This window comes from Myotis myotis, unplaced genomic scaffold (assembly GCF_014108235.1).
Source record: "Myotis myotis isolate mMyoMyo1 unplaced genomic scaffold, mMyoMyo1.p scaffold_m19_p_1, whole genome shotgun sequence".
In the NCBI taxonomy this organism is placed as follows: Eukaryota; Metazoa; Chordata; class Mammalia; order Chiroptera; family Vespertilionidae; genus Myotis; species Myotis myotis.
The window spans coordinates 189,437,756-189,453,072 of NW_023416313.1; the positions used below are offsets into that span (position 1 = coordinate 189,437,756).

General features: G+C 44.0%; 1 protein-coding gene and 1 pseudogene across 3 annotated transcripts in view; both read left to right on the forward strand.

Annotated features, from left to right (window-relative positions):
• Nucleotides 1-6,360, forward strand: part of PELI2 (pellino E3 ubiquitin protein ligase family member 2) — a 184,660-nt gene extending 178,300 nt beyond the window's left edge. For all 3 annotated transcript variants that reach the window (XM_036308267.1, XM_036308275.1, XM_036308258.1), the window contains one exon: nt 1,341-6,360. In XM_036308267.1, the coding sequence (XP_036164160.1) occupies nt 1,341-1,907 (567 nt within the window). In that variant the 3' untranslated portion in view covers nt 1,908-6,360. The remainder of the gene's footprint in view (nt 1-1,340) is intronic.
• Nucleotides 6,361-11,484: 5,124 nt separating this feature from the next.
• On the forward strand, nt 11,485-13,929 carry LOC118655826 (annotated as a pseudogene).
• The last annotated feature ends 1,388 nt before the right edge of the window (nt 13,930-15,317 follow it).

The window sequence follows — 15,317 nt, forward strand, 5'->3', positions numbered from 1 at the left end:
CTCCCACTGTTTCCACTTCCAGTTACACCCATCAGTCCGGCCTCCACTTCTGGAAGGGACCTTTTGGAAAGGCAAATCGTTGTTTTATAACTTCCTAAAACTGCCCAGGGACACCCTTTGGGCACTGAGGCCAACCGACCTCTCCACCCTGGAACTCCTGTTCTGCCCCCCCAACGCCCTGTGCCCCATCCAGCCATGTTCAACTGCCTGTTGAACCTTGTTGAACCCCTTGTTCCACAATGCACATGGTGTTTGGCCTTCTCCTGCCTTCTCCTGGTGTGCCTCCTCTCCCACCTGCTGACTCCTAACTACATCTTTTTCAAACCTCTGTTCAAGGAAAACCCTTTAAAAACCATTTCTGACTTTGCCATCATCAGAGTAACGGGAGCAAACATTTACACAGTGCTCACTGCATGCCAGACATTGTTCCAAGCACTTTACTTGCAATGACTTTTTAGCCCTCACAATCCCCTCATCTGCATTCTACAGAAGAGGAAACTGGCACACTGGGACTCAAGGTCGCAGAGCTAGAAAGTGACAGAGCCTAGATTCAGAGCCTGGCAGAGTGCCCATTGGGACTGCTGTGATGTGGCCTCACATAGCACTTGCAACACCTTACTGGCCTTTAGCTGGAGCCTGTGTGGCTCCCACTGCTAAGGAACAAGGCTCTTCCGGGTGGGGGTGAGGTTGTATTGGTTTTGCACCCCGAGCCTTGAGCACATGCCCCGGCTGAGGCAGCGGTCAGATTCCTGCTGACCCAACTGTGCTTGTCAGCTGTCAGTCTTGTGAGCACCTCGGTGCTTAGCCCAGCCCCCAGCCATCCTCCCAAAGTGAAGGCTCCCACTGACCACTTGTGCTCCGGGCCTCAGGAGTGCAGGGTAAAAGGTGGGTTGTTGGAAGCCAGGAGTCACCGGAGCCGCGTGGACACCGCAGTCATGATGGCAGGGCCCCTCGGGGTCTCTGATCGGCTGAGGCGAAATACGTGTGGTCATCCCTGGAAGGACCGGGTGGACATCTCCGGCCCCTGATGAGATCAGAGGGTCACTGTGCTGTTGACTTACGGAGGAAAAGTAAAAATCTACGGAGATTTGTGCTCACTGAAATTACTGCCACAGTAAGGACACCTCCAGCTGCGCAGGTTGTGGCGCATGTGTAGCGTGTCCAGTGTTCAAGAGAGGAAACAGGCTCAGGGAGAGTAAGTTACTCCCCGGGCCTGTCTTTAGCGCGATAAACTGACCCCCGTACTTACTTCAAAGATGGCGTGTTTATTTTGAAACGAGAGAATGTCGGCGATTTGCCGGATTGTGTTTTTTAAAGGCCTGTCTGTCCACTTGCTCTAGGTGGAAAGTGAGACCAACGTGCTGCAGGACGGCTCCCTCATCGACCTGTGCGGGGCCACCCTGCTCTGGCGGACCGCCGACGGCCTCTTCCACGCGCCCACCCAGAAGCACATCGAGGCCCTGCGGCAGGAGATCAACGCGGCGCGGCCGCAGTGCCCCGTGGGGCTCAACACCCTGGCCTTCCCCAGCATCAGCAGGAAGGAGGTGGTGGAGGAGAAGCAGCCCTGGGCCTACCTCAGCTGCGGCCACGTGCACGGCTACCACAACTGGGGCCACCGCAGCGACACGGAGGCCAACGAGCGGGAGTGCCCCATGTGCAGGACTGTGGGCCCCTACGTGCCTCTGTGGCTCGGCTGTGAGGCCGGATTTTACGTGGACGCGGGACCGCCGACACACGCCTTCACCCCGTGCGGACACGTGTGCTCGGAGAAGTCTGCCAAGTACTGGGCTCAGATCCCGCTGCCGCACGGCACCCACGCGTTCCACGCCGCCTGCCCCTTCTGCGCCACGCAGCTGGCCGGGGAGCAGAACTGCATCAAATTAATTTTCCAGGGTCCAGTCGACTGATGCCCTTGGCAGCCATCTACGACTTCATTAACAAGTTACTGTGAAGATTTTTGCCACTAACTCTCGATTTTACCTTTTTATAGTGTTGTTTTGTTAAGGGAGGGGCCCGAGGCTGGGAGGAGGGGGAGGTAGTGAGGAGCCGCGCCGGGAGTCGGAGGCCAGTGGTGTGTGGCGCGCACCAAACAGCGGCATCGTCCTTGACATCGGCCTGGTGAACCACATGATCTCTGTAATGATTGAACCGAAGCGCCATGCTTTTATTTCAACCTTGGGTTTTTAAACAAGTCTTTTTTTCCCTTTGTAGCCTTGGATAAAACTTTAAATCATATTTTACAAATGAAGAAATGTATTCAAAAGTTATTGGCTCGTAATATGCCGCGGTCCGTGCTGCAGGGTGTAGGTGTCCTAGAAGACGTTCGATGTCTGGAAATACTTGATACAACAGGCTAGACTCGACCAGATCCCAAGGGTGGCTCTGTAAAATGTCATCGATGGTCAGGAGACCTTAGGCACAGGTGGTGGTTTTGAAATCTGGGGCTTTTTTCTGATTTTTCTTACTTTTGGGGGAGAGAATGTTCATATGTTGTTCTGTTTTCTTTTTAACTTTGGTGGAATTTATTTTATACACACATTCACCAAATACCTTGGCATTTCAAACAAAGAACTTCCCGTAACTTTTTGCCTTTTGTTATTTCTAATATAGTTTGCCCCCACTACTCATCGTGCATGGCCAGAACTGTTCAGTTTATTAAAATGTAGCAACTTTTAAAAATCCATTCACTGAAGGTAATTATTGCAGCAGTTAACATGGCCTAGGTACTATAATACCAAGTTTATTTGCTTACCGAATTGTTTTAAGATTTAAGAGCGATTAAAAGTGAGATTTTACTTTTTAAAACCACTCATTGAGGTTTCATAAGTTTTGTTTTTTTTCTTCCTAAAGAAAGCCAAAATTCTGTGAGCCTAAGAGCAACACGTCACAATGACACGGGCGTTTTTATCTACTCCCTCTCTGCCATCTGTCACCTTCCCTCGCAGCTTACAGAGCCCTGGAAGTTTTGAAAATGTTTGCAAATCAAGCTACATTTAAATGTGATCATTAGATATACACAACACCAAGTGGTACATCTGCAGAGATAATTTGAAATTCCTGATTTCAAGAGAGCAAATGAGTGTTTACTGAGGAATAATTAAATCAAAATTTCAGATGAGCCCCTCCAACCCTCTCTGTTTTTTCCCTCTCACTTGGAATAATAATCCGTGGGTACCCATTCTGTGTGGTACCAGGAGCATCACTGCTCCCAGAATGGAAATCCTACAGGACAGAGCTGGCTGAGATGGTGGGTCCCTGCCACATGGGACAAGTATTTATTTAAGCTAACATCCTCTTAAATTGACCACTGCATATCCGTACTACATTTTTTAACCTTTGTAAAGATAGATCTAATTTATATGGTTCTAATATACTATATCTGTACTTGAATTGGTTTTTTCTTGTTTTGCCTACTGGCAAATATTTTGCTTATTTTCAATTGTTCTGACCCATTTTTGAATGTCCTTTTCCTTAAAGTGGTAAGCTATATTACTCCTGATTGCTGCTGCTTAATTTGACTTAATATATAAGAAGTTCAGCCTCTGTTATAAAATAGCTTTACTTTCCCATGGAGACTATTGTGGAGGTTGAGATGTGGTGTAGGTTTTAAGTGATGTGAGAATCCAACCACAGTCCTCTTACTGATCGCTTCCCCTGTTCTATGCAGCGTGCTCTACCTGCAGACAGAAAAGAAAGCAATGGAGTTGCCTAACTAACACATCAAATGCCTCTCAATTTAGCCAGAGTCTCCAGTGATTAGCTTTCACTGATAGAGTGTGTCCTTTCCATCTGTGATTCTTTGGGCTTCACAAAATGGTAAAGGAGGCACACACTCCTTTTTCTTACTATAGAGCTAGAAGGTGGTTTGAGGACTCTTGATACCCTAAAAGTATCATGTAAGGTAAATGGTCTAGCATCCAGTAAGGCTGGATTTTACCTCTCAAAAAAAACCTTTTTTTCCAGAAAGTTGTGCTCTGATATAATTTTCCATTTTCAAGAACTATATAGGAGTCTGGTAGTTCTGCATACAACATGTGCCTCAAAACAAAATTACCTTCCAACCTGAAAAGTTTGATTTTTAGCAAACTCAGATAGCTAAATGGAAGTTGAAATTTGGGGAATAAATTTCAAACTCTTGGAAGGCGCTAGCTACATCTTGTCCTTGCAGCTCCACGTGAGGTCCCTCCCACCTGCCTAAGACACCACAGTGCGGGGGCAAGTCTTCGAAAAGGAAACGATGTTCATCTTGGCCACGTTTAGTCAGATCCTCTTATGATCTTGGCTAATGAGATTTGTTTCTCAGAGTCGAGAGTGTCAGTTTGTAGGAATAAAGAACTCTAATCACCCAAGTAGAGTAATCTAGTTCAGAAAAGGTCACCTCTCAGAGGGCACTTCTGTTTTTATGCTTTGCTTGCCACCACATTGAAGGGTGAGTCTCACTCCCCGATGTGCATTCATAGGAAGTTACTGACCAATTATCCCCATCTCGGCCTGACCGAAATGCCTCTTGTGAATAGATTTCCAGAAGTTTGGCCCCAGTGATGTATTCCCATTGGTATTTTTTTTTTCAGTTGTTTACTACCAAAAAAAAAAAAAAAAAAAAGATTCAGAGTGAATGGGGTTACAACACAATATTTTTCTAGTCCGGAATTTTTTTATTAATAATCGGTGCTGCCGGGTCATGCATGCTGCAACTCTTAACATTTTCCTTATTTGGTTATGCTTTTTGCAAAAAGGGCTACAGTTCACACTGCAGAGTATTAAGCTTTCTGGGTTTTTCCCACTGTGGCCCCAAAGAATTAAAATCTTTTAATATAAATAGAGCATATTTATCATTCCTCGATAGTTAATTATAGAGTTTGGTACCTTTGTGCCTCAGGGAAGCCACGTGATATAACTGGTTATAGAATTTCAGGGTTAGGGTTTAGAGAAAGGAGAAAGCCATTGGAAAAACGATGGGCTCCATTAAGGAGACTAATGAATCTGGATGCAGAAATATGCCGGGAACTGGCATACACATGATTGTAGTAGAATTTATATCCAGTATCATTAGGGAAATAGTTTTTAAGTTATTCCATATACTGTATCAGGAGAGTTGAGGAGAGTGCTTCATAAAGCTTCAACGCTTTATTTTTGCTTACATAGAAAAACTCCAACTCCTGTGATGTGGGAGCTCAGTATTGTTGTTGGGGCACTTTTGAGAGTGTAAGGGAAACGTTTCCCCTGTCTTGATTTAAGTGTGACACAGGTCACAGAATTGTCACCTGCCGTTCTATGATTTTGATCCACTTCTTTTGTTTTTAAAAGCCCTGGACTTGCATGAAAGGGTTATGATCACACCATTGTTAATGCTGGCTAACACCTAGCTATATTCGTGTGATCCTGCCTTGTGACAGTGGAATTTCTGATAGACAAACCATGGAACTTTGATTTTAAGCCGGGTCCAGCTCCGTTCCCTTGCCAGTCAACCTTACATCCCCACAGTCCAGCCTCCATGGGCTGAAGGTATGAAGGTCCGTCATTGGTGCTGGAAATGGAGCCACCCTGTGATCGCTTCTTTATTACCCAGTCTAAGGCCAATGAGAAAACTTTAGGATCTTTTGAAAAGAGTGTAAGAATGATTGAAGCAGTACAACAAGACTTCTCAGTATTTCTTTTTTATAAAACTTACATCTTCTCAAGTAAATTTTAGCCCTCATGAACAATCCCTAGAGGAAGATAGGGAAAAGCAAATATTTTTCCAGTTCTATTTAACTTTCTAAACAAAATAAACTCAATGAAAGGGAAGCTGAGGTTTTTGTTTTGTTTTGTTTTTTAGTGGAGATGACAGATTGCTTCCCTGTATTAAATAGTCTAGTTAAGGGGTGGTCATATTTACCATGTATAGTGTTATGAGCAGTTAAATTTTATGGCTATATTTGTAAAACTGTTCTTTTATATTTCATGTCAAATTGAAAAATTTATTTCTTCACTATTGTACCTGTGGAAATACAAGCCATTTTACAGGAAAAACCTTCAAAAACTATTAAACGGATCTCAGTATGTTTCTGAGTGGTTGTCTTCAGACTCTGTGGCCATCCTGGGTTCATCAGGACATTCACTAGGAAGCTAATACAAAAGCAGACTTGATTCTTGTATTTAAGCTTATTATTGTTTTATATTCCACACAGTGCGGATATATTAAAATCTGGATACTCAAAACCCCCTTAATTTTCTTATGGAAAAAAAACTTCATCGGTGCTTATATTACTATTTCTTGTGACATTACATCTCTGTCAAATAACTCTAACTTCTAGGAGATCTTAACCTGGCTTGTAGGATTAATGGATTTTCTTTCTGACCATTAAAGTTATATTGCTACTTTTGTGAAAATCTTCATTCACGTTTAACGACATAAGGATTATGTGTAAGCCTTCCGGCCTTAAACTGATGTCTTCCATAAGAAAATATATGTATTTATGGTAATTTTTTCCATCATGTTGATACTGAAAGAATCTTAGTATTGTTGAGACAGATTTTTCACTTCCACCAAAAGAAAATGCACGTTTATGTGGGCTATTGTTTCATGTCATGCCATGAATTGTAAGATGTGTTATTATGGATGAAGATAGTTATAATTGTAAGAAGATGCATCCCATTCACAAGGGTACAGTATTCATGGGAAAAGAGCAGTGTTCTACAAATGGAGTTGGGACAACTAAATATCCACATGCAAAAGCATGAAGTTGGACACCCACCTTACACAGTATACAAAAATTAACTCACACTGGATCACAGGGCAAACACTGCAGAATTCATAGAAGAAAACAGAGTAAATCTTTGTGACCTTGGGTTAGTCGATTTCTTAAATACAACAACAAAACCTACAACCAATGAAAGAAAAAGATAAACTTGAGTTCATCAAAATTGAAATGTTTTGTGTACCAAAGGACACAAAGTAAAAAGACATCCACAAAATGGGAGAAGATATTTGTAAATCATATGCCTGATAAGGGAGTTGTATCCAAAATATGTGAAGAATTCATAACTCATCAACGAAAAGCCCAGTTTAAAAATGATGGAAACATTTGGATATTTTTCCAAAGAAAATATGCAAATGACTAATAAGCACATAAAAAGATTCAATATCGTTAGCCACTAGGGAACTACAAACCGTGAGTTATTACTGTATAGCCACTATGATGGCTAAAATAAAAAAGTAACAAGTATTGGCAATTTGTCGAAAGATTAGAACCTTACACTGTTGGTGGGATTATAAAACTGTACAATTGCTTTGGAACATGCAGGTTGGCAGTTCTGCAAAAGGTAAAATATACAGCTACCATGTGACAGCATTTTCACACTGAGGTGTATACCCAAAAGAATTAAAATTATGTTGACACAAAATTTATCCATGAATGTTCATAACAGTATAGTTACCAAAAAGTAGAAATGACCTAAAAGTCTATCAACTAATGAATGGATAGATAAAATGTCATGTATCTATACAATAGAATATTGTGTGGCTATGAAAATTAATGAACTGATACATGGTATTACAACATTCATGAACTTGGAAACATGCTAAGTGAAAGAAGCCAGACACAAAAGGTCCTATTCAGTATGTCAGAAAAGGCATCTCACAACACCTGATTAAACATCCTGGGTACGGTTAAGACACTCCCATAACCACCAGCAAGAGCACTGAGGACTAGTAAGCAAAGAAAAAATATACTCTCACAATTGAAGTGCAAGTGAAAAGATGGGAAGAAGAAAACCTTTGAAAACAATATGTTGACAATTTATTATTCATTTTCTTTATCTATTTGTATTTAGAAAATAAATTACCTAAGTCCCAGCAGATACATATTGGAACTGTGGAATTTCTGTAGGAATAAATGTCCGTGTGCTCTCAGGTACTTGCCAGAGTTTTAACAAAATTATGGACAGCATTAAGAGTAGCAAAAATCATCTTCAATATAACCTTCAACCATTCGTCAGGTAGTTTAATGTCATCAAAATAAGTTTGAACAAACTTGGACCAGTCCTCTTTTTTTGCATTTTCTTTTTATTTCAATAACCTTTTAAGTGATTTCTCTTGTTTTTACTGCCTAATTGGAAAACACCAAGCCCTTGGGTCGAAGAAAAGCCAACTTATAACAGCTTTGGGGAGTAGAGAGAGAAGAGGGCAGACTGGTGAGGAAAGGGGCAGACCTGTAAGTAACTGCAGTGCTCACTCCCAGAGGTGCAGCATCCACAGCGACTTTTCCAGGGACAAGATGGACAGCACAGCCCCGCAGTACAATCTGCCCGGAGAGTCTGTACTGAAAGGAGGGGAAGTGATTCATAGGCCAAGAAAGACCTGGACAAAAGCAGCCACTTCTGGAGGAATCATTTGTGCTAAAGCAATGAACACTTCCCAGAGAGCCATTGCAGGAGGCAGATGTTTAGATAATACACATCTGCTTTGTGTTTCTATCAGGCCTTCCGCCTGAGAGCTGCAGGACGTAACACGAACATGAACTAATAAATTAAGCCTCGTGGCACTTCTGCGTGATCGATAGACCTAACAGCCGTTTCGTAGTGCAGGAAGGGCAGCCCCTGTTCACAGGTGCTCAAGTCATTTACCCAAAGGAAACCATGGCAGACTCTTCCGAAACGGAGTGTCGGTTCTCCCCACGCTCCGTCAATGTGCTTTCTCACTTAGCAGGTCAGCAGTTTCAACAGCATGTTTTCTTCGGTGGGACACTTGGCGACGATGAAGGGGGTGCAATGTATACCCTGGTTTCCGTGATTCATTCCAAGAGATCCATCTTCAACGTAACTGGGAGTTGGTTTGAAAATAATAAGCCTTGGATCAAAGCCTTAACTCCTTTCTTTCTGGCTTGCCCAGGAGTTAATCTGTTTGCTAATGCTGGTCTCCCCTGGCCTGACCGTGGCCTTTAGCGCTGCAGTTACTTGCTCATGTTGCTTAATCCGATGATGCAAAGAACTTAAAATATTACAGGGATATCAAACAACCCCAACAGGCCTGTGTAGGCATTAGTGTAATTATTTGTTTTGTTATTTTAAGTCCTGAAAAGCTCATGAAATTGCCTTTGAAAATAGGGTGTGACATCTTGACAACAGGCAATGCCTACCCCTTGAAGGAATCTAACTGGCTTGGTCACACTTCACTGTGTAGGCGCCTACATCCTACTCCCCTCCATTATCACAACCTGTTCTAAGTGGTGGCGTCTCTGTCCTCTTTCTCTTCCATAACCCACATAATTTCAGTAGAATAAGTCAGAAGGAAACAGAGCAAGGAAGTCAGAAAACCCTGGAGCTTCTAGTCCCTTTTAGAAAGAAAACGGTCACCTCCCTTTCACAAAGGTAGGATGATTCTACCTCGATACATGTTTTCAAACTTCTCAGAGAGTAGCCAGCTTACCTCCAAGTCACCGGTGTTCTTAATTCCCATGCGTTCTCTCTTTTCTACAGCAAGAAAGAGGAGCTTCTTTTTTCATAAAGCAGGGAGGGCATCATTTACTTGCCACTGGTTGCCATTCAGTCTCCAGACCCTGTCCTGTGCCCGCTTTGCATCCTCAACCCGCTCGCACCCTGTTGTCTCCCAGGCCCTCCCAACACCCCAAATGCTGGTACTGACTGAGCAGTGGTGGGGTGCCCTGGCCTTGAGGTGGCAGAGCCGGGAGGGACCGCACCTCCTGGTTTCCACCGTGGGCGGGGAGCCCTGGGACCTGCGTGGATGGGATGTAAGCCCCAGCGCCTGGGACTGGTCGTTCTGTAGAAATTCTGTCACATGTGCCCCACTCATCTCCTTAGGAGTGAGTGCTTATCCACATGGGGGGACCGCACGTGTTTGGAGGAGGGGGTCAGTGAATGGCCATAACTTAGGAGAAGAAAAAAAAACCCCTAAGTGATTCTGATACTGTTTCTGGGAGGCCGGTTAAAATCCTCCCCCTCGTAGACTATGCAGTGTTTGAAAAGCATATTTTGTCCTAGAGTTTCTGACTGGTGTGGGTGGAACACCAGGGTGGCGAGTGGGGGTGGGGGGAGAGTGTGTGTGTGTGTGTGTGTGTGTGTGTGAAGGACAAGTTGGCAGAAAAAGCACGAGGTCAACCAGCCACCTAAGCCTGCACTTCCGGCCTCCACCATTTCCTCAGAACTCTCTGGTGTGTCCTCTCTTGTGTGTCGAGGTTGATAAACTTAAAGGGAGAACTAAAGATCTTGTGAGAGAAGAGAAACCACCCCGAAGTGCTCTGCTGTGGGAATGAGATCATTTCTCAGTGTGGGGCTCTGTGGTTTGACCTTGGGAGCCTGGGTCCTAGGTCATCCGAGGCTCGTTTGTCTCACTTGAAGAATAAGCCTGGAGTTGGCTGAAGGACCGTTCCTGCTGCTCACACCCTCATTATTAAGGTTTTTAGGGGCGGAAACAGCCTTTTCCTTGGGAGTTTGTATTGCAACCTTTGAAGCAACCATAACAAAAACCCAGAGTGCATGAAATCATTCTTTCTGAGCTTCCAGAGAATTCGTGTTTTGTGACAGAAAAGGAAATACTTTCCTACTCATTGGAGCCCCTGCTAGACTAAAAGTTGGCAGGGTTGAATGGTTTTGTGACAACAGGAAAATTTATGGCTACAAATTTAATTAGGATCCTCACTTGGAACTGTCAACAAAATGAAAAGGCAAACAAGGGGATGGGAGGAAATATTTGCAAATCATATGTGATCAGGGGTTAATATTCAAAGAACTTGCATAATTCAATAGCCATAAAACAAACAATCCAATTAAAAAGGGGGCAGAGGAACTGAATAGACCCTTTTTCCAAAGAAGACATACAAATGGCCCATATATATACATATATATATATATAACTATATATATATATATGTATGTATGCATAGTTCCTATATATCATACATATAACTTTTTAAAAAAAATCTTGATAAGTACATTCTAATTGAGTTAAAATATGTATCACATGAAGTTTGCCATTGTAGTCATGTTTCAGTGTACAATTCAGTGGCATTAAGTACATTCACATGTTGTGTAACCATCAAGCTAATTTCAGCTAAGGTTTTCCTCTGGTGAATGTGGTCAGAAGGAACTGGAGGTAATTCTGTGGAATCCAGGATGGAAAGTGATCCGTTGCAAGCCAAGATGCCTGCTGCACCTTTACATGCCCCATGGTAGCAGCAGCACATGATTGAGCCTACAATTCAGGCATGTGCCCTTGACCAGAATCAAACCTGGGACCCTTCAGTCCGCAGACCTAAGCTCTATCCACTGAGCAAAACCAGCTAGGGCTTCATCACTCTTAACATCTCTAAGAAGAGAACCTTTCTCTGGCCCCCCTTTTTTCACAATTCTAATGTCACTGACTTTGCAAAAGAGCCACATCCCCCAGTATTCCTGGGCCGGGGAGAAGTTGCCTCCATGCAAATAAAAGAACACGGGAGCAACACTATTGATAACTGCCACACAATCAATTCCATTATGGGAACACTGGAATTTTAAAAGCTAAATAGTTTAGATCCCTGCAATTAATTATGCCGTTTAGATTAGTTTTTCACATTTCCTGACCACACAAGACAAATTATGCCAAGTAAATAGAGACCTTTGCTCACCTATCAGAGGCTGTGGAGTTGATGCTTCCGGTACCCACTGCAGACTTTGGACCCACGTTAAATAACCTTCATCAGAAAGGATGAAGTTGGGGAAAGGAAAACTTCTCAGGAGCAGGCTGAATGCCTTGTATCAAGCAATACGCCCAATTCATGGCCTTGCCTGGACGATGGAAAGCAGGTAGTCCTGAGTAGAGAGGCCAAGTTTGGGGATTCAAAGGTCACTGGACAATTTGAGCATGTGTATGGGGTGTCCTGGGCCCCACCTGTACAGCTGACATGCCCTCTCTGCTCACTGTCCAGCACAAGCAGCATGTCACTGGGTGGCAGCATGTCACTGGGTGGCAGCTGTTCCCAGTACTATGGAAGCAAGCAAGCGGTTGGTGTCTCAGACCTGTGAGATTAGACGGTCACACCCTGTCCTTCCCCAAGGCTGTGTGTGGCACCCAAAAAGTGCTATTCTGACTGTCAACTACACATGATGCCTCCATCTTCCCAAATGTTCACTGTGATAGCTCCCGGGTAAAAATGGACAGCAACACCGGGCCTGTTGTGCATGTTGGACCCACGATGGCCAGAGGCTAGAGGTGGCAGTAGGCAGCAGCCTGTATTCTTATGTTAGGAGCTGTGCTTAGAAGACTCTTCATAGGTGCTCCTCCTGCCCAGTGTCTGATGTGGACAGAGATGTGCGCTCCATCGGAGCCACTGTGGACTCACAGGTCGTCAATGTCACCGAACTTCCAATAGATAAGATTTGTGGCTTAAGTGCATCTGAAACATTTGACGTTCCACCCAGTAGTGAATTCACTTGTCTGTCTACCTCACCAGTTACTGATGAGATGCCCTCTGTGAATAAAGGGACAGCCTCTAATGGAACAAATTCCGACACATCAGTTTCTCCCTTTTCTTCCTGTTCAGAGCCTCTGGATCTAACTCATATACATGTCAGTAGATCTAAGTCTGAGGGTAATGCCCTTATTTGTGTAAGAAGAAAAGGACTACTTGACAGGCACTAACCTGGGTTCTTCACATTTGGTCCTCATGACCTTTGAGAAAGAGGTGACCTGGACCAAAAGAGTCACCATTCCAGGCATCTGGCTCCTGCTCTCATAGTATTTAATCTTAAAGCAAAGGTTGTGGCAGTGGCTTCCAATACTTATAATTTTTATCTATTCTATCAATCCATCATTTATGCCAAACATCCAGCAAATTCAATTAGAGAGTAGTGAGAGACCAAAAGGTATATATTTCTTGACGGATAAATTATTATTAATTTTGATAGGAAAACAAAAATCCACTGATTCAACACTTCTTCCTTCTTCAAAGCCTGATGAGTATATCATCCGCTTGATCTTTAGAGAAGTAATGTTGAAAGAGGAATTTCCGGTAACAGTGAGTGAGAACCAGAGTGGCTACTCTACTTTCAGTGCTCTGTTAAATAAAGCAGAGACGAAAAAGCTAATTGAAAGTCTCCCCCCAGATATTTGTCACCAAAACAGAGGGCTCTTGTTAACAGCCAATAGCAGTAGTCAAGGTGGAAGGCCTGGAAGGCCCTTTAATAAAGAAATCAGAAGCCCTCCATCCAGTGTCTGTGATGGCCCCACGGCCCTGGACACTGCAGATGCCCGGCCCGTTAACTGGCCAGCAGCACACCAGACGACACCAGCTCCCCGTCTCCGTCTTCCATACCGTTCACTGTGATAGCTCCCGAGTAAAAACAGACAGCAATACCCAGGGCCTATTCATTGTGCATGTTGGACCCATGTACAGTGGGGAAAGGAAACTTATCCGCTCTCTAAGGAACTGGGAATTGTATCTGGGAAACTGATTGAAGTACAGCAATGTCTTTCTGAACTCACAGACTCCCTACGTAATGGAAAGACATCCTCTCCAGTGGCTCCACGCTCTCAGGATCTGCCTCATGTCTACCTCTCTTACCAGAAACGCTATGTAACATCTGTTGTTGAAAAAAAGAGAGAGAGACGTGCTTCTCTGCGGTGGCAAACTAAGGCTCAATACAGGTCAGCAGACTTTCAGCCTCACTCTTACTGAAATGCTGTGTGACTCCCGCTGGATCCTTCTCTCTGCTGATAGGGAAGGCTTCATCCCATTCACTTCGCAGCCACACAGGAAAGAGTCATGAGAGATGCAGCAGCTCCAGGTCAAAGAGCTTCAGAGACTCTCTCTCTCTCTCTCTCTCTCTCTCTCTCTCTCTCTCTCTCTCTCTCTCTCTCTCTCTCTCTCTCCATCTTTAGAGACTTAACAGCCCAAAGTTTAGATGCCACCAGCTATTTTAACCATCGAGGCAATAGGACCTGAGACTTGTTGGTAGAGCAAGCATGTCAAACTCAAAGGCTAACATGGGCCAAGTAAACATGTGGCCCATGGCCTGCGCGTTTGACATGCTCATTGTAGAGTATTTGCTGTGTAGTTTTTCAGATGAGACCATTACAGATAAGACCTGGTTTCCACTGTGGACTCTCCCCACCGCACGGTGGCACGAAGGTGAAGCCCTTTCTGTGGTTGGCTCAGCCACTTTCCCCACCTTCCCCCAGGCTGAGGCTCACCCTCAGAGCTCAGAGCGCAGTCTCAGAAATGGCTTACGTAGTCATGAGGTGTGGTTTCGTCTGAGGGTGGGATTCCCAGAACAAGGGAATATAATGGTGCCCTATGGATTGTGCTGTATGGTTTCTCTGAGGCTTTCTGTTCCTAGCCCAGAGCTGTGGTAAAGCTGTCTCAGAAGCACTTAAAAGGTACCTCAGCACTGTCACAGATCTTTCTCTTGGCTTAAAGATGAAGGTAAGGAGTGCATACCTTCCAGCATATTCTTTTTAGCCCAAACCAGTAGAAATCTCCAGAGCTCAAAGGAAGATCAAAACCCATTGACTGCTATCCCCAGGGCTCCCTAGAACAGGAATTAGTTATCATGTGGGCTGGACCTCCCAGAATTTACACCTAACCCTATCTCTTTGCTTTCTTAGAAAATCCTAGCTGACTAAGGTCCAAATACTCCTAAAAACTGGCCCTGGGCAAATTTCAAATGACATTTCAGTGTTTTGACCCTTCCAGACCCGACTTGGGTGTGTGCTGGTGTTACTAGTACAATGCTAGGAACAGGCGAGGCCTAAGGCATGGTTTTCTGCTCTTGCATCTCCTGATTTTCTCTCTGAAACTTTCCCCCCAGTTTTAGGATTATAAGAAATACCCTATTTTTTCTCCTCATAATCAACTCTTTTTTAAAAAGTATGTTTTTATTGTTTTTAGAGAGAGAGGAGGGGACAGGTAGAGAGAGACAGAAACATCAATGAGAGAAACATCAACATGGATTGATTGCCTCCTGCACGCCCCCTGCTGCGGATGTGCCCTGACTGGAATCCAACCATGACCTCTTAGTGCATGGGTCGATGCCCAACCACAGAGCCACACCGGCCAGGCTCAACTCTTAAATTGTAACTTTAATTTTGGTATTTTTCTTTTCTTTTCAGTCAAGTCTTAGAGACCAGCATAAGAGTCTGTGAGAGAAAACATTTCAGAAAGTTGGAAATTTCACTGAATCTTATAAATAAGGGCTGAAGGGCCAGCTTACTATAGTGGAAAGAGCCCTAATCCCAACTCTAGGTAGACACAGCACTTCTCACTGCCTTCAAACACAGTTATAAATTTCATTTACAGCAGAATAACCAATCGGTCTGTGTGGCTAATCAGCACACTTGC